The 21245-nt window shown below is 40.5% G+C and overlaps 1 protein-coding gene across 1 annotated transcript in view; it reads right to left on the bottom strand.

Moving 5' to 3' along the window:
* LOC138265558 (glutathione hydrolase-like YwrD proenzyme) overlaps window positions 1-21245 on the bottom strand; it is a 389347-nt gene that overhangs the window by 263443 nt on the left and 104659 nt on the right. Inside the window, exon 5 of the mRNA XM_069213375.1 lies at window positions 16794-17000. Within this exon, the coding sequence (XP_069069476.1) occupies window positions 16794-17000 (207 nt within the window). The remainder of the gene's footprint in view (window positions 1-16793; window positions 17001-21245) is intronic.

The raw sequence follows: 21245 nt of genomic DNA, 5'->3' as shown, positions 1-21245 counted from the left end.
AGAAACCCCACTAAATCCAGAGTGAAAGAGACATACCAAAGGTGTAGATTAGACCAAGATGTGGAGAGTGTGATCAAAGATTGGGTTCTGTGTGCTCAAGATGATAAAAGTAGAGTAGTGAGGAAGGCCCCTCTGTCACCCACTGAAATTCCTGACACACCTTTGCAGAAATCAGAGCTGAATTTTATGGGAATGTTCCACCTTTTACCTGATAGCGAGCGCTATGTAATGCTTTGGGTACACCAGTGTGTTAACGCAGAATTACTAATGAAGATTATTAATGAATATTCATTTATTTTGAGCGTTGGATTTGCATAGAAAATGTAATAACTTAGAGAAAAATAATGCATGCATTTGAAGGTGCGCCCACCAGAGTGGCCGCCAATGTTCACGAAGTGTACTTATTAATGGCTTATTAATAGGAAATGTTGAGCTTATGTTTGATTAATGTAACAATATCTCATATTAAGGGTTATGTATTATGTATTAGCTTTTTAATCTTAGGCCTTAATTTAGTGAGGTCTCAGCCTAGTTGCACGGCCTCATGTCAAGCTGCATTTCTTAGGCGTTTTATAAAATGGATGCTTAGAGAATTAAATTGTGATTTTCCTCTGTTCTGACCATGTGCTCGTAGCGGAAACCTTTTCTCATGATAACTGCTTGCTAGGAGATTATGTATTTTCTAATTAAACAATGTTTAATGTAATGTGTGGGAGACTGACTTTCTCAGGAGAAGACAATGAACGTACTGACTGGAGTATAAGCTGTAACAATATTGTTACCTGATAAGCGCAATGACGAGAACCAATCATCGACATGTGAATCATGTACTAGTAGAATTGTAGATTTGAAAGTTTAGTTTTATTGGATTAAATGTAAACATGCAATTCTTGGACCAATAGCGACATGGGAAGTAGTTTTAGGAAATCGAACTTAGCTGGACTGCACTGAGAAGAGGAAACCATTTTGCCCAATTTTCCGTCTTGAGAAGAGACATGCTTAACTTTATTGCTTAAAGAGACTTTGCTTTTTCTGAACTTTGATGCTGAATCCTGATGTCGTGCTGATCAGACTGATGTCCTGATAATGAAGACTGTCCTAGTGTGCTGATCCAATTGAGGAGAGGTATACTGTCACTGTTATTGATTGCTATGTCTATTTGCTTTTGTTTCTAGGTACCAACCTCTATTTTGATAGAGCCGTAGATAGATATTTTCCAAATTTGTGTTGACTAAATTGTTTTGCATGAAGTCCAACATGCTATTCTAATCTGGTGTTAATTAGGGTTCTCACTGATGAAGTTCGTTACATGTAATGACATTTTGATGCCCTTTCTTTTCTGAATCTAAATGTATGTAATATAGTTTGCACAGCTATTCTTGTTATTAATTTTTACTGTAACTTCATAATGTGTAGTAGCTCAAGCTTTGATTAAATTATGATTCTTTTGACGCTTTGGTCGCCAGTGTTGTCTCTGTATGTTTATCATTTGATTTTGAGATTAAGTTACGTAGCATTAGCATTGGTAATATAGGGAAATAAACATTCACATTTTTTCACAAAGGTGTGGTTATTCATGACCGCAAGGTCATGGTGTGTGATGATTACTGACTTCTATTGATTACAAATTTTATTGATTGCTATTGAATATTGGTTTGTATTTCATATGAGAAATATGTTGGGAAAACCTCAAAGCGAGTCAAAAGGTCCATCGACTTATTCGCATCTCTTGTAAGTTTACTTATTAAAGTCTGATGCGCTAACAGAGATGGTAGCAGACTGATGGTTTCTCTCCTTAAGAGCCCATCATAGAGGCCCGGTACAGGGTTTGACTTTTAAGAGCCCATCAACACAGAGATTTGGATTTGTTTAGATTCAATTATACAAATTGGAGAGATAATGTGCTCCTAAGTCCCTAAAATGACTTTACCAGAATCTTGGAGCATGCCAGTGGTCATTTGAGGATGTTCTGGGCGTTCTGGTGACAGTGTGAAAGAAGTAGGTTTTGTGTTTGCACAGCTTATGCAGATCGCAGGTGAATTGTGATGTTTGTGAGGGTTGAGGGAGTTTGCGTACTCCAAATGAAGTTGTAGGAGGAGTGTGTGTACTCCGAAGTGTGAGAGTACGAAAGTCGTCGAACTTCACATGTGTGTGGTGCTTTGTGCTCAAAAGGTGTCCACGTGGTTGTTGCTGTACGGGCCCTGCGTGGTCAAAGACTCTGGAATATACTGAAAAATGTATGAGACACTTAGTTTTTGTTGTAATTTGTCTGTTTTAATAGGTCGATCGCCGTGGTCGACAAGTCAGAGTGTGAGTCAAAGTGAGTGAAATAATTTTTCGACTGAGATCTGGCGAGTCCTATGTGCACCAGGACAGACCCACTGATCAGTTGAGAGTGAAATTTGTGGGTCCTATTTTGCTTGCGAATCAGGGAAACTGAGATAGAAGGAGTAGCTGTTAGAGCGAAATGCTGTCAGTGAAAAATCTGTAAAGTTTCTGAAGCAATTGTGTTACCTTACCTGTAGTAAACAGACAAATTGAGTTTTGATTTTGTTTAGTGCTTACAATAATTTTTCATTAGTTTTGTGTGAATCTGAGTTTGGGAGAACAAGCCGCAAGTCATTGTCAGCTGCAATACGAGCGTGCTGGGATAGGCTGGTTAGTGAGAAGGGTCGCGCACGGACTGGCAGCCTTCCGTGAAGTGCATCTGGTTGACAAGGTGAGTGAAGAGATAATCCTGGGATTAAAGTCACTTCCTGATTTGATTTAAAACAAAATATAGGTCACAGAAATTAAACTTTTCAAAGCTTTAGAAAAAGCGTTAAGGGGAGATGTCTACATTACCACAAGCATAGGAGATGTAGCACCACTCGAATGTACACCAGCTTACACTGTAATCGAAGAAAAGGGCATTGCGCCATGTCTTTGGTTAAAACAGTGGTGCAAAGTGACAGAGAAAGATGAGAGTTTAGCTTTCCCTGCCCATGAAACATTTAATTTGAGGAGTTTAGAGAATCAGAGGAGGGTGCTATATGATCTAAAACCCCCTCCGAGACCAGCACAGTTTGAGGCATTGGCGATTTGGGAGCTAGTAGCCAGACAGCAACAGCAACAGAAATTTGAGAGGAGGTGAGAAAGGCAGAGAAGACACTAGCGGAGGCTAGATGGGGCATTGGTCAGAAATTGTGGAGAACCGAGAATTTACAGGGGATTAAGATGTTTCCAGCGATTACACAAGATACTGAGAAAGAAGGAAGGAAAGCCGCTAGAAAGACAAATAGAAGCTCTGCGAGAGTGGAGAGCGAAGATCAGGGGAGGCTAGGAGATCTCTGACATATGAGGAAGAGTCGGACGATGATGAGTTTATTTTACAGTTATTGGGAACTCGTCCACCACCATATGCAGCACAGGAGAGTGGTCCAAGCACTAGTGTAGATCCTTCAGCTCTGACCCAGGCTAACGTAACAGCTAGTCCAGTGCAGATTAATCCGAGCATGACATAGAGCCCGATGCAGAGCAGTCTTAATGCACCTATAACTCCAGTAGCACAAACTCAGGTGCCACAGTCAAATGTCCAGAGAATTTACCCTGATGTACTTATTGTGGAAAGTGCTACAAACTTAATAGTGCTTACAGGACTGGTTTTCCCATGACCGACATTGGTTCAGACAGAGCCAACTCCACTTTTACTGCCTCAAGTGCAGTCACAGACAATGCTGAAGTACACTCCGATAACAGGGACACAGTCAGGTATGTCTGTACTGATGAACCAGAATGCGGGAATTAAGCAACCACAGAACTTGAGTATCAGACCAAGCCCAGATGCTGTATCTGTACTTGTTACCATTGGTCCAATCGTACCTTTGTTCGCACAAGAGAGAAGCTATGCAAACGGACAGGGAGTCCCGAGTCAGAATGCAATGAGGGGAGGACTTAATGGAAATACTCGAGTAGTCTCTCCAGTGGGACAGACTTTTGACAAATCAAGATCATTGCTAGACCTTAACCCATTCGGAGTTCAACCGGATACTGTCATAGGGTCGAACAGCCTGAAATTATTGACACCGCAGACTTCGAATGCAGTTGTGCAACAAGTGACACATGTCCAGGCTAGCAACATTTCGTTGCAGGGTTTGACTGTCCAGCAATTAACTGAATGGTTAGATAATCTGAATACCCCGCAGAGTGCTTCTAAGGGAGAAGAGTACTTGAACTATACAAGACTAGGAATGGAAGTGTGGGTGAGCTCACTGGAGGAACTATGGGTGTGAACACATTAGAGTCCTACACAGAAGAAGAGTTGAGATATCAATGCCCGAAAATTACAAGGGAAGTGAGCAATGTGCATCAGAATCTAGCAGACCTGGCAGAGAAATACGACATAGGAATAGAGAAAACAAAACATTTGAAAAGGAGTTGCAGATTAGATTTTGACACAAAAGACTTTGAGCACATGAGATCTGCAGTGATGAAGGCACACCTTAGAGAGTTACTCCAAGTATCCAGACCTGGGGAGCATTAGACATCTGGGAAAGCAGAAGGGTAAAGAAAAGAGATAAAAGGAAAAGGGATTCTGCGGAGCTGACTGCAAATGTGCAGCAGGGCAAGGATCTGGTTAAAAGTTTACCAATGAGAGAGATTCCAGGAGGGAATTTTGTTAATGTCCCTTTGACCAGAAGCGACATTCTGTCTTTTACAAATGATTATCCCAGGTTGAGAGAGAAGCCAGTAGAATGGTACCAGCAGACAGAAAGGTTTGTGAAACTTGCAAAGTGCCTGTGGGAGGACTTGAACGCCCTTTTAGAGATCGAGGTCCCAGCTGATCTGTGGGTGGAGTGCAAGAGGATTACAGATTGGCCGACAAAAGAACCAGAGAGAGAGATCAGGTTACGGGTGCGCCATCTCCTGGGGTAATGAAATATTACTACAAAGTGACTGAATTCTTAAAAACAAGACTTTTGCCCCAAAACATTGACTGGCAGAGAATAGACAGGACAGCTCAGGAAGCAAAGGAGTCGATACAAGCATATTATGAGAGACTGTTGCAGGCGTTCAAACATTACAGTGTCACATAGACAATTGGACCGAAATACATGATTCATTTTGTGTTCAGATTGGTGGAAGGATTGAGACCTGAAATTAGCCAGATGATTAAGAGTCATTTGATTTGCTGCCAAGCAAAGCCGATTGATGAGGTGTTGCAGTATGCAAAGTCCTGTAGTGATGAGATTGAGCTGAAGCAGAGAAAGTTGAAAGAAAAGGTGATGTGATGCAGTTGAAAACGGCACAAACAGGGATGCAGGGAAATTTTCCACAATAGCTAACGCAGCAGCATGGAAATGTGGTATTTCAAAATAAGATGAAAGGTAGAGGTCGCAGAGGAAATGTAAGTCGTGGTCCTGACTTGGGTACTGTAGTTGTTCAGAATGATATGCAGGGAATGAAGAAATTGTTGCTTTGTCACACTTGCGGAGCGGTCAGACCTTGGAAGCAGGAGTGGCCGATGTTGGTACAAGAAGGGTCGTTCAGCAAACAAGTGACATCAATTTGTTTCAAAACATGAGAGGATCGAGAATGAGAGGTCATAATCTGAATTTGTGAACCAGATGCAGAATTTTCAACCTATGCAGCAGATGCAAATGCCACGTGTACAAATGACACAGTTGCAGCCAATGCAACAGCAGCTTCCAATAGTACCTAGACAGCAAATTCAAATATCTCAAGCCCCCATGGAACAGCAGCAGGTGATGCTTCCTCGATAGGTCAGAGGTCCAACCAAATTAATAGCACAGTTCACCAATTCCCATTACAAAGTGAGAATGGAATAAACGATGATTGGGTGAGCGAGAGTTCAGATGAGGAGAAATGTGTGCTTGCAGCTTCCTTAGCAGTAGATCAGAAAGGTCCCTATGCGAAGGGAAAAGTCATGGGTCACAGAGTTTCATTTTTGGTTGATACAGGAGCTACACGCTCTACAGTGAGATCTGCAGAAGTTCTGAATTTGCCCATTTTAGGAAAGACAGTCCAGATTGTAGGAGTAGCGAATCAGTATTTGACCAACCCAAGTACAGAACCAGTTCAGGTTAAAATTGGAAACTTTCAAGGATTGCACAAATTCGTAGTCTGTGATTCAAGTCAGGTATCCCTATTGGGAAGAGACTTGCTGTGTAAAACCAGGTGCTCGATTACTTGTTCAAATGACAGAATCGAGATATAGACAAATAGTGATGATGAGGATGACGCAGCTCCAGAGACAGAGTGTGAGAAAATAAATGAGGAGTACCCCCCTGATTAATTTATTTCCGGTATTCACAGTGAGGGAGCTTCCTCTTGATTTACAGGGAACGGTAGAAGAAAAAGTGCGGGATCTGGCAGGTAAGGAGATTGGCCTGATAAAGGGAGTTGAGCAGAGTAAAGTTCCTGTAAAGCCGAACACATTTTTTCCTCAGATTCCACAGTACCATATGCCACAGGATATGCTTATAAAGGTTGCCCAAATAACTGCAGAATTTTTAAACCAAGGGATTTTGAAAGAAGTGTTGAGCAGCCCATGTAATTCACTGATAATGGGATTGAAAAAACCCTTTGGGAAAGTTTGAATTGTCCAGGACTTGAGAAAAATAAATGACACTGTGATCAAATGTTGCCCAGTGGTGCAAAATCCAGCTGTGATAATGTTTCAGATTCCATGCGATGCTGAATGGTTCACTGTCATTGACCTGTCACAGGCCTTCTTTTGAGTGCCTCTTCATGTGGACAGCCAAATTATTTTTTTTGTTTCAAATTTTTGGATCTAGTTTACTGTTAGTGTCAAATTCCTCAAGGGTTTTCAGAGACACCTTCCATATTCAATCAGATCTTTAAAAAAAATTGGATTCATTGGAACTGCCTTTCCAATCGACATTGGTACAGTACATTGATGACATATTGATTGCATCCAAAACGAGAGATGAGTGCAAGTATGACACGATAGCCTTGCTGAACCATTTGGGAAAGAATGATCATAAAGTGTCTCCACTTAAATTGCAATACTGTGAGAAAGAGGTGAAATACTTTGGTCACCAGATTAAGAAGGGATCAAGGAAAACATCCAGAGAAAGGGTAACAACCATATTGCATATGAGTCCCCAGCCACACAGAGATGTTAGGATGTTTTTAGGGTTGGTAGGATACTGCTGCCAATGGATTCCCAATTTTAAGTCATTTCCAAGATATTGCAGAAGTTGACCCACAAGGACGTCATTGATCCCCTAGTGTTAGATCAGACATGCAGGAAAGCGTTTTCTGAATTGAGAGAGTCTGTGCAAAGGTCAGGCTTTGGGTATGCCTGATTACACAAAGTCTTTCACATTGTTCTGTCATGAGCGTGATGCATGTTCATTGTCTGTCTTGACGTAGGTCCATGGAGGTGTAAACCACCCAGTAGCATATGTCCCAGCTACTTTGGATCCAGTTGCAGCAGCTTTACCAGGCTGTCTGCGTGCAGTTGTAGCAGTTGGACAGAGCCTCACACAGTGTGAAGGCATTGTGATGGGACACCCTCTAACTATCATGGTCCATCACTCCATTGAGATCCTATTTACAAAAACGAAAACCCAGTACCTAACAGGTGCAAGATTAACCAGATATGAGTCAAGTATTTTAGGGTCACCAAATGTGTCATTGAAAAGATGCACAGTGCTGAACCCGGCAACCTTGTTGCCAAATGAAAATGTTGAAATTGAAAAGTTGGAAGACATTGAGCATGATTCTCCTGAAGTAATTGATTTGAACACAAAACCGAGACCTGACAATAGTGACACCCGGTTGGAAGGAAATGACCAAATTATCTTTGTTGATGGTTCCTGTTTAAGAGACAATACAGGAGTACTGAGAGCAGTATATGCTGTGTGTACAATTTCTGGTATCCTGGAAGCGTCTTGGCTTCAAGGAGTGTATTCTGCACAAGTAGCAGAACTGGTAGCCCCTACTAGAGCGTGCCATGTTTCCGCTCAGCTAAAACGTACCATCTACACGGATAGCCAGTATGGATTTGGAATAGTCCATGATTTTGGCCAGTTGTGGTCACAGAGACGTTCAACAGTGAGAAATTGAGAGATAATTAAGGAATTGCTGCAAGCTATCCAAATGCCTGAAAAGATTGCCTTGGTGAAATGCAGTGCACATCTGAAATCACAAGATTTTGTGTCAATGGGCAATGGACATGCGGATCAAGTCACAAGGTTTTGCGCATTGAACTGTATATCGTTCAAAAATAAGTGGGAATTGTTACCTGAAGAAGATGAAACATGACCGAGTTTTGCATTGCATATAATAGATACATTGGAAGAATTGAAAACATTGCAGAATAAAGTTGACAGGGAAGAAAAACGTTCATGGAGCAAAATGAAATGTGGACAGAGACAGGATGAATTGTGGGTTTCAGGAGAGGGTCAATTGGTTCTGCCAAATAGTCTGTTGTCTCAAATGGCTAGATTTTATCATGGTCAAGCACATGTCCAGAGGGATGCCATGATTCATCTGTTTAAACACAATTGGTTCAACCCAAGCTTTAGACAAGTTGCTGAAGCAGTTTGCCATTGTTGCATCCCTTGGCAGCAAAGAACGCGAGAAAGGGGACAGTGGTTAATTTTAGCCACATTGGAAGAGCAGAGGTCCATTCAGCAGAATGCAAATGGATTTTATTGAGATGCCTGTGTGTGGAGGTTTGAGATATCTGTTGCTGATTGTATGCATCTTTAGTTTTTGGATTGAAGTATACCATACGCAAAGAAATTACAGCCTCACTGTAGGGAAACTACTGCTTAAGGAACTGATATCACGATATGGGTTTCCGATCTTTTTAGAATCAGATAGGGGAAGCCACTTCAACAATGAAGTAATTAAAGTGCTATGTGCAGCATTAAACATTGAGCAGAAGTTGCATTGTAGTTACCGCCCTGAAGCATCAGGACTAGTGGAAAAAATGAATGGTACCTTGAAATCATGAATGGCGAATCTGAAATGGCCTGATGCACCTCCGTTAGTTCTGATGACAATGAAAAACACACCCCACAGGAAGACAGGATTGTCACCGCATTAAATCCTCATGGGCAGAGCAATGAGGTTACCAGCAGTTCCTGCAAATGTGCATGTGAGCATTACAGATGATATGGTGTTGGACTAGTGCAAAGGTCTGGCTGATGTGGTTCGCTCTTTCTCTCAGCAGGTGCAAGCCACCACACTGCCACTAATCCAAGATCAAGTACACACCCTGAGGGCAGGTGACTGGGTAGTGGTTTGAAAACACATGTGGAAGACGTGCTGGAGCCTTGCTGGAAAGGGCCTTTCAAGGTGGTTCTGACCACTACCACAGCTGTGAAGTGCACTGGAGTTCTGAAATGGATCCACGCCAGCCACACGAAAAAGGTGGCATATCCGTTGGATGATAAAGAGGAGTTGTTGAAAGTACCAAAAGCGACCAGACGAGCCTCAGAGCCGGAAGGAGAAAAAAAGAGGAACTGAGGCCAGATCTGAGCACATTGAGGACGGTTCAGTCACTCCTGTAAGAGACGAAGGAGAAAAAAGAGGAACTGAGGCCAGATCTGAGCACATCGAGGACGGTTCAGTCACTCCTGTAAGAGACGAAGGAGAAGACTTTCAGGATGGTGACAGTAAGCCAATCCCAATTGAGGCAGCATGAGAGTCTAGTCAGAGGAGGGCTCTCCCAGAAGTAGAGGAGTTTCAGAGAGAAAACAGAGCTATAGCCAGACCCCGAGGAGGAAGGAGTTGAGGTGGATGAAAGAATGTGATCTGACTCCTCCTGAACCAGTTGCAGGTTTGTCAAGAGGAAATCCTGCAGAGCAAGAAGAAGTTTCAAGTTCAATAATGAAAAGAGCCTTGAGAAAGGCTCCACTGAACGGAGATAAGTGGCCGGAGTCACAAGCAAAGAGAAAAGAAGGAGTTGTTGTGACAACATTCGAAGAAGAAGTAGATACGACAAGGAGAGAAGATCTGAGTGGAGGAGAATTGAATGGAGATCGAAAACTAAAAAGAAAGAGAATTGCAAGTCGAAGGTACGAAGGTCCTGAATGGGCATATGAAACTACAAGTGAATGGCAGAAAGAATTTTTGTCTTTTTGTTTTGATCAAGACATTCCAGGTCAATATTTTGGTACTAGAAGGAGCTAATGAACTGAACGATTGAGAAAAATCTGAAAAGAAGTACAAAGGAAAGATACTGTTGAAAGTAACCGGAAAATACTTTTGATAACTTGATTTGTAAAAAATTGGTTTAGCAGCTTGTCAAAATCAGGTTTTTCAAAAGTCAAGCTTACTGATTTTGAGAAAAGGCACCTGCAAGTAAGACTGAAAGCTGTAAATAACTGCTGAAAGAAGATTTTTGTTTTAATTTTTGCTGCATAATTTATAAATTTTCTCTTCTACTTTCTGATTCTTTGGAGCTCATGAGTAAAGTTAGCCAGCAGGGTGGGAAGAACAGGTGCTGTAAATACATGAGTATTGGTTTGGCAATTGTGTGCGTGATATTGTGTGTGATATTGATTGTCGGTATGACTGTTCTTGATAAGAGTAAAGCCAACCATACTTTCGCTTTAGAGACAACTACTGCATTAACAGCGATAGAGAAGTTTAGGTTAGATGAGAAGTATCTGAATGTAAATAATGCCCAAGGGGAACTTTCTTCTAATGTGTTCTATTGCTTATTTAGTGAGTATGTTGAGATGATGGATGCGAAGAATTGTTTTGTGTGTACACAGATTCCTTCATCAGTCGAAGGAGTTACTTATCATAGTTTGCCTCTTACTTGTGGGATAAGTTGTAGTCTGTTACTAACAAGATTCTGTAACCAGGAGTACATTCAGTATTTCTACTCCAACCATGATGTGGTGTTTTCATTTATCCCCATATTTAGGTACATGAGTAGAGTAGCTAAGAATAATGACATAGTATTAGTAAGAGGTTTCTTTGAGCCTACATGAACTTTTGGGACAGTTTACACTCACAGGAATAACCTGACATGCTTGTTTATAACTTTAGAAAAAAGATTTTTATATCACACAGATGGCAGGAGAAAGGCATTGAAGGAAAAGTTAGAAAAAGGTTTTAGAAAAAAGGACTTTTAGAAATGATTATGCTTATAGCGCAATAAAAACACAAGGGAAATTAGCTTTAGATGCAAAACACATAGGGAAGCTTTGTGTGCATAGGTTTGAATCTTGCCCTGACACTTTATTTGTGGGTACGAGTGAACGTAGACATGCGTTTTTGTTTCAGAGTAAATGGACATTTATGTTGAATGGACAGGATACAGCAATCCCTGGGATATATTACGTCTGTGGGCTTAATGCTTAATACTGTCTTCCAAGAGGATGGTATGGGACATGCAATTTGGGGATAGTTTTCCCAACGCTTTTTCAACTTGACGACTTAAAGAAATTTCCGAAAGTGACTGAGTTACATCACATTCGACAAAGGAGAGAGCCTCCTTCTGTTATGGTGGGATATATTTTTGGTGCAATGATACCTTCAGTAGGAGTTGTTCTGAATTCTATAAAGATTCAAAAGTTGTCTACTATTGTGGATAACATCCTGACAAATTTATCAGGAGCCATACTCCTGATAGATACTGAATTGGCTGTTGAAAGAGCTATGACTCTTCAGAACTGCCTTGCGATATACATACTTTTAGCAAAAAATGGCGGAGTTTGTAAAATGCTTAATTCTAGGCATTGCTATTGCTACATTCCTGATAACAGTAAAGAAGTTAGAAGCTTACTTACTAATCTGACTAATGAAAGTGCTGATTTAAAAGAGCTGAAAGAACCAGGTGTTTGGGAGAAAGTTGGCAGAGGATTTGCTTCAGTGGTAAATTGTCTCAGCAATATTGGGAAAGGGATACTATTGAAAATAATAGAAGGGACTTTGATTACTGTGATTTGCATAATTGGAGCATGGGGAATATGTAAATTGTGTAAAAGGATCAAATAAAAGAAAACTAAAAATAATAAGAGGGAAGAAATTAAAAGGGAAAATTTGTTTAGGAGAAATTTGAAAAGGGAGCAAAGATTTGAGGGGATTGAAATGACAGAATTTTAGCTGATGCAAAAATCTGTGTGGGAAGATTTGGTGTGATGACAGTCATCAGAGGAGGGATTGTTAACGCAGAATTACTAATGAAGATTATTAATGAATATTCATGTATTTTGAGGGTTAGATCTGCGTAGAAAAATAATGCACGCATTTGAAGGTGCAGAGTGGTACCAATGTTCACGAAGTGTACTTATTAATGGCTTATTAATATGAAATGTTGAGCTTATGTTTGATTAATGTAGTAATAAGTCATATTAAGGGTTATGTATTATGTATTAGCTTTATTAATCGTAGGCCTTAACATAGTGAGGTCTTGGCCTAGTTGCACGGCCTCATTTCAAGCTGCATTTCTTAGGTGTTTTATAAAATGGATGCTTACAGAATTAAATTGTGATTTTCCACTGCTCTGACCATGTGCTCATAGCTGAAATCTTTTCTCATGAGAACTGCTTGCTAGGAGATGATGTATTTGCTAGTGAAACAATGTTTAACGTAATGTGCGTGAGACTGACTCTCTCAGGAGAAAATAGTGAACTTACTGACTGGAGTATAAGCTGTAACAGTATTGTTACCTGATAAGCGCAATGACGAGAACGGAAGAGACGAGAACCAATCATCAACATGTGAATCATGTCCTAGTGGAATTGTAGATTTGAGAGCTTATTTTCATTGGATCAAATGTAAGCATGCGATTCTTGGACCAATAGGGATATGGGAAGTAGTTTTAGGAAATCTAACTTAGCCGGACTGCACTGAGAAGAGGACAACATTTTGCCCATTTTTCAGTCTTGAGAAGAGACGTGCTTAACTTTATTGCTTATAGAAACTTAGCTTTTTCTGAATTTTGATGCTGAATCCTGATGGTGTGCTGCTCAGGCTGATGCCCTGATGATGAAGACTGTCTTAGCGTGCTAAGCCAATTGAGGAGAGGTATACCATCACTATTATTGATTGCTGTGTCTATTTGCTTTTGTTTCTAGGTACCAACCGCTATTTTGATAGAGCCATAGATAGATGTTTTCCAAATTTGTGTTGACTAAATTGTTTTGCATGAAGTCCAAATGTGTTATTCTAATCTGGTGTTAGTTAGGGTTCTCACTGATGAAGTTTGTTACACGTAATTACATTTTGATGTTGTTTCTTTGCTGAATCTAAATATATGTAAAATTGTTTGCACAGTTATTCTTGCTATTAATTTGTACTGTAACTTTAGAATGTTTAGTAGCTCAAGCCTTGATTAGATTATGATTCTTTCGCCGCTTTGGTCAGCCAGTGTTGTTTCTGTATGTTTATCATTTGATTTTGAGATTAAGTTACGTAACATTAGAATTGTTAATATAGGTAAATAAGCATTACATTTTTTTCACAAAGGTGTGGTTATTTAAGACCGCAAGGTCGTGGTGTGTGACAATTACTGACTCCTATTGATTACGAAAGTTATTGCATATTGATTTGTATTTGATACGGGATATATACCTCAAAGCGAGTCAAAAGGTCCATCGATCTATTCATGTCTACTTGTTAGTTTACTTATTAAGGTCTGACGCGCTGTGGGTTGGGATGAAGTGTGCAGGGTCACTGGATACCAAAGTGGGAGTAGAATTTCTCAAGGGATAGTTCTCACAGGATGGCATACCCAAACATCTTGTTACAGGCAATGTATCCAACTTATTTAACAATTTTTGAAGGTGTATCCTATTGTTCACTTGAAAACAGCATTATGTTTCCCTCAAGCAAATGTCCTTATTTAACACAGAAACAGAATGGTTAAATCTGGTCTTCAGAGGGCAATTGAGACCTAAACACCTTTAACAGACGTGCTTAGAGCAATGTGATGGGCACATCACAAAACTCCAAATTCCACACCATTAGTGTCCACTTTTATGTATTTAAGAGGAAGGGTTGGTTGTAGGAAGAAGAATCCAGCATGGATGGATGGATGTGTTGATACAGAGAAAAAATCCAGGGAAGGATTGAACAACCTTCCTGAGTTACTGAGAAGTTACCAGAAGAGGTACAAATCGACATACGACAAAAGAATAGCGTTATGAGGCCACAATGGTGTATAGGTGATAAACCGGGCTTTGGACGGAAAGGGAGGTCTGCATTTATGGGACCCTTTGAAGTTCATGTGGTCAAGAAGAAAGTTGTGGTTTTAGACAGTGGTGTGTTTGGAGCATGTCTAGAGTGATAAAGTGGCATGATGTACCAATTCTGACAATGCCAAGAGCATGGTCCCGGCGCAAAGGCGTTAAAGGTTTATTTCACCTTCAGATGATGATAAGCGATGCAGACAGCATTGTAAGCCAGGATGGTGAAAAGATTAATGGCCTGATTCAGATTTCGGTGGACGGGTTACTCCTTCACAAATGTGACGGATATCCCATCCACCGTAATATAATTCCCATAAGAAATAATGGGATTTATTTTTTGGCAGATGGTATATCAGCCACCGTTGTGATGGAGTAACCCATCCACTGAAATCTAACTCAGGTCCTATGTATCTTGACTAGTGTATAATCGTTGCAGATAAGATGGTGTAAAGAGTTTGTACCTTAACAGATGCATAATTCTTTCCTCAAGTCTTGCATTTATTTGGATGCAACCAAATTTGTGGTTGATCCTTCCATTTATGTTTCACTCTATATTTTATTTATATTTTGTCTACTCTTTTTGTTTACATAGTATTGAAGTGTATCATAAATTGTTTAGTGAAGGGGATGTGTTGCGAGTCCTCCCATACTATTGGTTGTACTTTTTAGAATGTTAACAGGTAATTGAGAACATTGCCTTCTGAGAAGTTCTTCAGAATTCAGTTGGAGCCTGTAAGCTACCCTGGACAGCTGGTGTGACTTATGTAAAATTAAACTTAATTCCAGCAAGCTGTATATGATTCACTTTGCAACACTGTTCTTCCTACTCCAAGGTCGTTACCGTTTCTCTGTTGAGAGATGTTCCAATTTCAAGGCACATTATCCAGAGTAAAGTCTGGTGCCTCTTCAAAGTAAAGCTCTAAATCAAATACAGAAACAGACACTCCTCTAAAGACTAGCATTTCAGCTCATCTCCTATATCTCCCCCATTAGAAGAAATTAATTGGTGGAACATAATTCTTGTTAGAGTCAAAAGAGTTATGAAAGTCTTAGATCACTTGAAACTGAGATAGGTAAAAATGTAGGTCTACCTAAAATAGAATGCAGGATCTCACTGGCCAATTAATTGATCCAATCACAAACACAAGGAAAAAATGGATATCAGTTTACCCTAGACAATACCGACCTCCACACCATAACATATTACTCCCACAAAAAAACAGCCTCAACCACATTCAAAAAATCTCTCACTTTACTTCATTCCACTTCAGGCACAAGTGCAGCTATGCAATCTAAGGGGCGGGAAATATCCAAATCACTTCTCATCATGTACAATACCAAAACACTTCATACATGGGCAGAACTCAAAATGCACACCCTTCCAACCAGACTACAATCCTATACAGATGGACCATTCCATTTCTCTCTCATTATTTCTCAACTAAAGGTGTACATGCAGCACCAGACGCAGGATAAGAGCACTGCTCTGGAAATCACACACGACACAAAAACGCTACCTAAATAGGCACATCAAAACCATATTTTTTTAAGGGGTAGCATGCAACCCATCTGTTAATAAGCTTTGGCGATTCATCAGGGGTACAAAGTGTAGCTGCAATACAATATAATTGGTGATCATGTGTTTGACTTACTGACAACTTAGGTCATACCCAATTTTAGAATTTAACTCTGTAAAGAGGAGGCTTTCCATTTCACCTTCTTCAGACTTCTGAACAGCTTTTCCTGCTTGAGGTAGTGCAACCTTGTAAGGTAGGGAGCTGTGGATCCATGTGTTTCCCCTTGTCCAAGAATCTGTGTATTCTTCTGTTCTCCTGAAGTGGTTATAGGAGTGTGTTTGTACTCGTTTATAAATGGTAACTTTTGTTTGTTTCCTCATGATGGTGAGCTCAATTTTTGGTTAATTACAAAAGTAATATTCTATGCTGGAGCCGGTTTCAGAGAATATTGCTTAGTATTTTGTAAGTGCCTTTGTATGCTAATTCTACCATCTACAATGAGGTGGAGGAATGTATTTTTATCCATCCTAGGCAAACATTAGCAAGCGTAACAACCCTCACCTGCTAGGAGTAAACCATGTGCCATAACCAAGGTGTTCAGGAGTACCCTTTTCTTAGGGGACTAGGACTCCTGACTATTCAAGGGGGCAGGGAAGGGCCTTGCTTAAAGTCTGGACTACCTAAAAATTTATTCATGGGTTGGTGCTTTGGATAAGTAGTAAGTTGAGATAACAAGGCACTCAATCCTTGTATTTTGCTTTTTTAAGTAACATTAAAAGGCAGCACATTAACTGACTAAATGCAACATACCAACTATGGCTGTATACGTCAGTCATATGACAGGTATTACAGGAACATTCTCACTGCATCTTACTCACAGTATAACCACAGTACTTGGATCATAGGAATAAGAAAATCAATGTCATGTTCATGATGTTGAAAAGCAATCTATTGCCTGGTTTATGAAATTGATTCTTCACAAGAGAGGAGAAAGTTGTCTGCTGGAGAGGTAGATAGGGAGACATCTGACACTTATCAGTCACAGTTTTATATTAGCTGTCCATATTTCCCTCCCTTTCATAAGCTTCCTTACCTTGAAGGTTTCTGCCAAAAAAGGGTTTCTAAAAATTTGGCCATGTTTAGGTGTGTGACCATTTATCAAAAGTTCCAGCCCATGCTTGTTATTTGGTGCCTTGAGAACTGAAACTCCATCTTTCCAAAGTTTGGAAGAAATTTCCGATACAGGGAATCCATTTTCAGCTAGATCAATAGAAGGTTTTAAAATTTCTTCCAGGGTAACCTGTGAAGTAATTTTACAAAGTAGTAAATATATAATTTCTTTGAAAATGTCTTACTTTAAGCAATGTACTTCTTCACGTGTAGAACAAAGTTTGTGACAGATAAAACATGCAGTATGGAATATGTGACAGAACAACTAGGTCCTAAACAACTATAGCCTAAACCACTACTGCAAAACAACTAAAAAGTCTCTACAACTAAGTACTGAACAACTACTATCTAAACAACAATTGTGCCTGAATAACTAATTTTAAGGTAAGGTTTTCTTTTTGGTTTTTAAGGTTTATTAGTTGTTTGGAATATATATATATGGAAAATGTCACTTACCCAGTGTACATCTGTTCGTGGCATGAGACGCTGCAGATTCACATGCTTTGCACATCCCGCCATCTAGTGTTGGGCTCGGAGTGTTACAAGTTGTTTTTCTTCGAAGAAGTCTTTTCGAGTCACGAGATCGAGGGACTCCTCCCATTTCAGCTCCATTGCACATGGGCGTCGACTCCATCTTAGATTGTTTTCCCCGCAGAGGGTGAGGTAGGAGTTGTGTATTATAGTAATAGTGCCCATGCAATGGAGTAAATATGTATGTATATAATGTGGTTTAAAGCGATATATTTACAAATTTACAAATGTTCAAGATCAACTTCAAACGGCTACAGGCTCCCGGGGAGGCGGGCGGGCGCATGTGAATCTGCAGCGTCTCATGCCACGAGATGTACACTGTGTAAGTGACATTTTCCGTTCGATGGCATGTGTAGCTGCAGATACACATGCTTTGCATAGACTAGTAAGCAGTTATCTCCCCAAAAGCGGTGGCTCAGCCTGTAGGAGTTGAAGTTGTTTGAAATAACGTTCGTAGTACTGCTTGTCCTACTGTGGCTTGTTGTGTTGTTAACACATCCACGCAGTAATGCTTGGTAAACGTATGAGGCGTAGACCATGTGGCTGCCTTACATATTTCAGTCATTGGAATGTTTCCTAGAAAGGCCATGGTAGCACCTTTCTTTCTAGTTGAGTGTGCCTTTGGTGTTATAGGCAGTTCTCTTTTTGCTTTGAGATAAAAGGTTTGAATGCATTTAACTATCCATCTGGCAATGCCTTGTTTGGATATTGGATTCCCTGTATGAGGTTTTTGGAAAGCAACGAACAATTGTTTTGTTCTTCAAATTTGTTTTGTTCTGTCAATGTAGTACATTAATGCTCTTTTGATGTCTAATGTATGTAGTGCTCTTTCAGCTACAGAATCTGGTTCTGGAAAGAACACTGGTAGTTCTACTGTTTGATTTAAGTGGAACGGTGATATGACTTTTGGTAAGAACTTAAAATTTGTTCGTAAAACTACTTTATGCTTGTGTATCTGAATAAAGGGTTCTTGTATGGTAAATGCTTGTATTTCACTTACTCTTCTTAGAGATGTGATGGCAATTAGAAATTCTACTTTCCATGTTAAGTATTGTATCTCACATGAGTGCATGGGTTCAAACGGTGGACCCATGAGCCGTGTTAAGACAATGTTGAGGTTCCACGAAGGAACTGGTGGTGTTCTTGGTGGGATAATTCTTTTCAGGCCCTCCATAAAAGCCTTTATGACTGGGATCCTAAATAGTGAAGTTGAGTGCGTAATTTGCAGATAAGCTGAAATTGCGGTGAGATGTAATTTAATGGATGAAAAAGCTAGCTTTGACTTTTGTAAGTGCAGTAGGTAGCTGACGATGTCTTTAGCAGATGCGTGTAAGGGTTGAATTTATTCATTATGGCAGTAATAAACAAATATTTTCCACTTATTTGCATAGCAATGTCTTGTGGTTGGTTTTCTAGCTTGTTTTATGACCTCCATACATTCCTGTGTAAGGTCTAGATGTCTGAATTCTAAGACTTCAGGAGCCAAATTGCTAGATTCAGCGATGCTGGATTTGGGTGTCTGATCTGTTTGTGTTGAGTTAACAGATCTGGTCTGTTTGGTAGTCTGACATGAGGCACTACTGAAAGGTCTAGTAGTGTTGTGTACCAAGGTTGTCTTGCCCAAGTTGGTGCTATTAGTATGAGTTTGAGTTTGTTTTGACTCAATTTGTTTACTAGATATGGAAGGAGTGGGAGAGGGGGAAAAGCGTATGCAAATATCCCTGACCAACTCATCCATAACGCATTGCCCCGAGACTGATCCTGTGGGTACCTGGATGCGAAGTTGTGGCATTTTGTGTTTTCTTTTGTTGCAAATAGGTCTATTTGTGGTGTTCCCCATCTTTGGAAGTAAGTGTACAGTATTTGGGCTTGAATCTCCCATTCGTGGATCTGTTGGTGATCCCGAGAGAGATTGTCTGCTAGCTGATTCTGAATTCCTGGAATGAACTGCGCTATTAGGCGAATGTGGTTGTGAATCGCCCAATGCCATATTTTCTGTGCCAGGAGACACAACTGTGTTGAGTGTGTTCCTCCCTGTTTGTTCAGATAATACATCGTTGTCATGTTGTCTGTTTTGACAAGAATGTGTTTGTGGATTATTATAGTTTGAAATGCTTTCAGCGCTAGAAATACTGCCAGTAGTTCTAAGTGATTTATGTGAAACTGTCTCTGCTGAGTGTTCCATTGTCCTTGGATGCTGTGTTGGTTGAGGTGTGCGCCCCACCCTATCATGGAGGCATCCGTTGTTATTATGTACTGAGGCACTGGGTCTTGAAAAGGCCGCCCTTTGTTTAAATTTATAGTGTTCCACCATTGAAGTGAGGTGTATGTTTGGCGGTCTATCAACACTAGATCTTGAAGTTGACCCTGTGACCATTGTAATGCTAGGCTCTGCTGTAAGGGCCGCATGTGCAATCTTGCGTTTGGGACAATGGCTATGCATGAGGACATCATGCCTAGTAGTTTCATCACTATCTTGACTTGTATCTTTTGTTTTGGGTGCATGGCCTGTATTACATTGTGAAATGCCTGTACCCTGTGTGGACTTGGAGTGGCAATCCCTTTTGTTGTGTTGATTGTCGCTCCTAAGTATTGTTGTATTTGATACGGCCGAAGGTGTGACTTGTTGTAGTTGAGTGAGAAACCTAGTTTGTGAAGGGTTTCTATGACATACTTTGTGTGTTGTGAGCACCGTTCCTGCGTGTTGGTTTTTATTAACCAATCGTCTAGGTACGGGAACACATGTATTTGCTGTCTTCTGATATGAGCAGCCACTACTGCCAGGCATTTTGTAAAAACTCTTGGCGCAGTTGTTATCCCGAATGGCAACACTTTGAATTGGTAATGTGCCCCTTGGAATACAAACCTTAAGTACTTTCTGTGTGAAGGATGTATCGGTATATGGAAGTACGCATCCTTTAGGTCTAGTGTTGTCATGTAGTCTTGTTGTTTGAGCAATGGGATTACGTCCTGCAGTGTCACCATGTGAAAGTGATCTGATTTGATGTAGATATTTAATGTTCTGAGATCTAATATAGGTCTTAGAGTTTTGTCTTTTTTGGGTATGAGAAAGTACAGTGAGTAAACTCCTCTTCCTCTCTGATGAATTGGTACCAACTCTATTGCATCTTTTTGCAACAACGCTTGGACCTCCAGTTGTAGAAGATCCATGTGTTGTTTTGACATATTGTGTGTTTTCGGTGGGACATTTGGAGGGAATTCTAGAAATTCTATGCAATAACCATGCTGGATAATGGCTAGGACCCACGTGTCGGTTGTTATTTCCTCCCAGTTTTTATAGAACTTGGTTAGTCGCCCCCCCACTGGTGTTTTGTGTTGGGGATTTGTGACATCGAAGTCGCTGTTTATTTTGTGGAGTTTTGGGACTTTGAAACTTCCCTCTACTTTTTGGGAACTGTCCCCCTCTATATTGTCCCCGAAAACTTCCCCGCTGGTATTGGCTCTCATAAGTGGGCCTTGTTTGTGAGGTTGTGGGTTCTGTGCTTTGTCCTCGAAACTGTGATTTCCGAAATGTGCCTCTGCTCTGTGGGGAGTAGAGTGCGCCCATGGCTTTGGTCGTATCAGTGTCCTTTTTAAGTTTTTCGATAGCAGTGTCCACCTCCGGCCCAAACAACTGCTGTCCGTTAAATGGCATATTCAGCACGGCTTGTTGTATTTCCGGCTTGAATCCAGATGTACGCAGCCATGCATGTCTCCGTATTGTTACTGCTGTATTTACAGTCCTAGCAGCTGTGTCTGCTGCATACATTGCTGACCGTATCTGATTGTTCGAGATACTCTGTCCTTCTTCCACCACTTGTTGTGCCCTCTTTTGGAACTCCTT

This window comes from Pleurodeles waltl, chromosome 11 (genome assembly GCF_031143425.1).
Source record: "Pleurodeles waltl isolate 20211129_DDA chromosome 11, aPleWal1.hap1.20221129, whole genome shotgun sequence".
Classification (NCBI taxonomy): domain Eukaryota; kingdom Metazoa; phylum Chordata; class Amphibia; order Caudata; family Salamandridae; genus Pleurodeles; species Pleurodeles waltl.
Note: the sequence above shows the minus strand (reverse complement) of the source record. Positions and strands in the feature narration are given on the sequence as shown.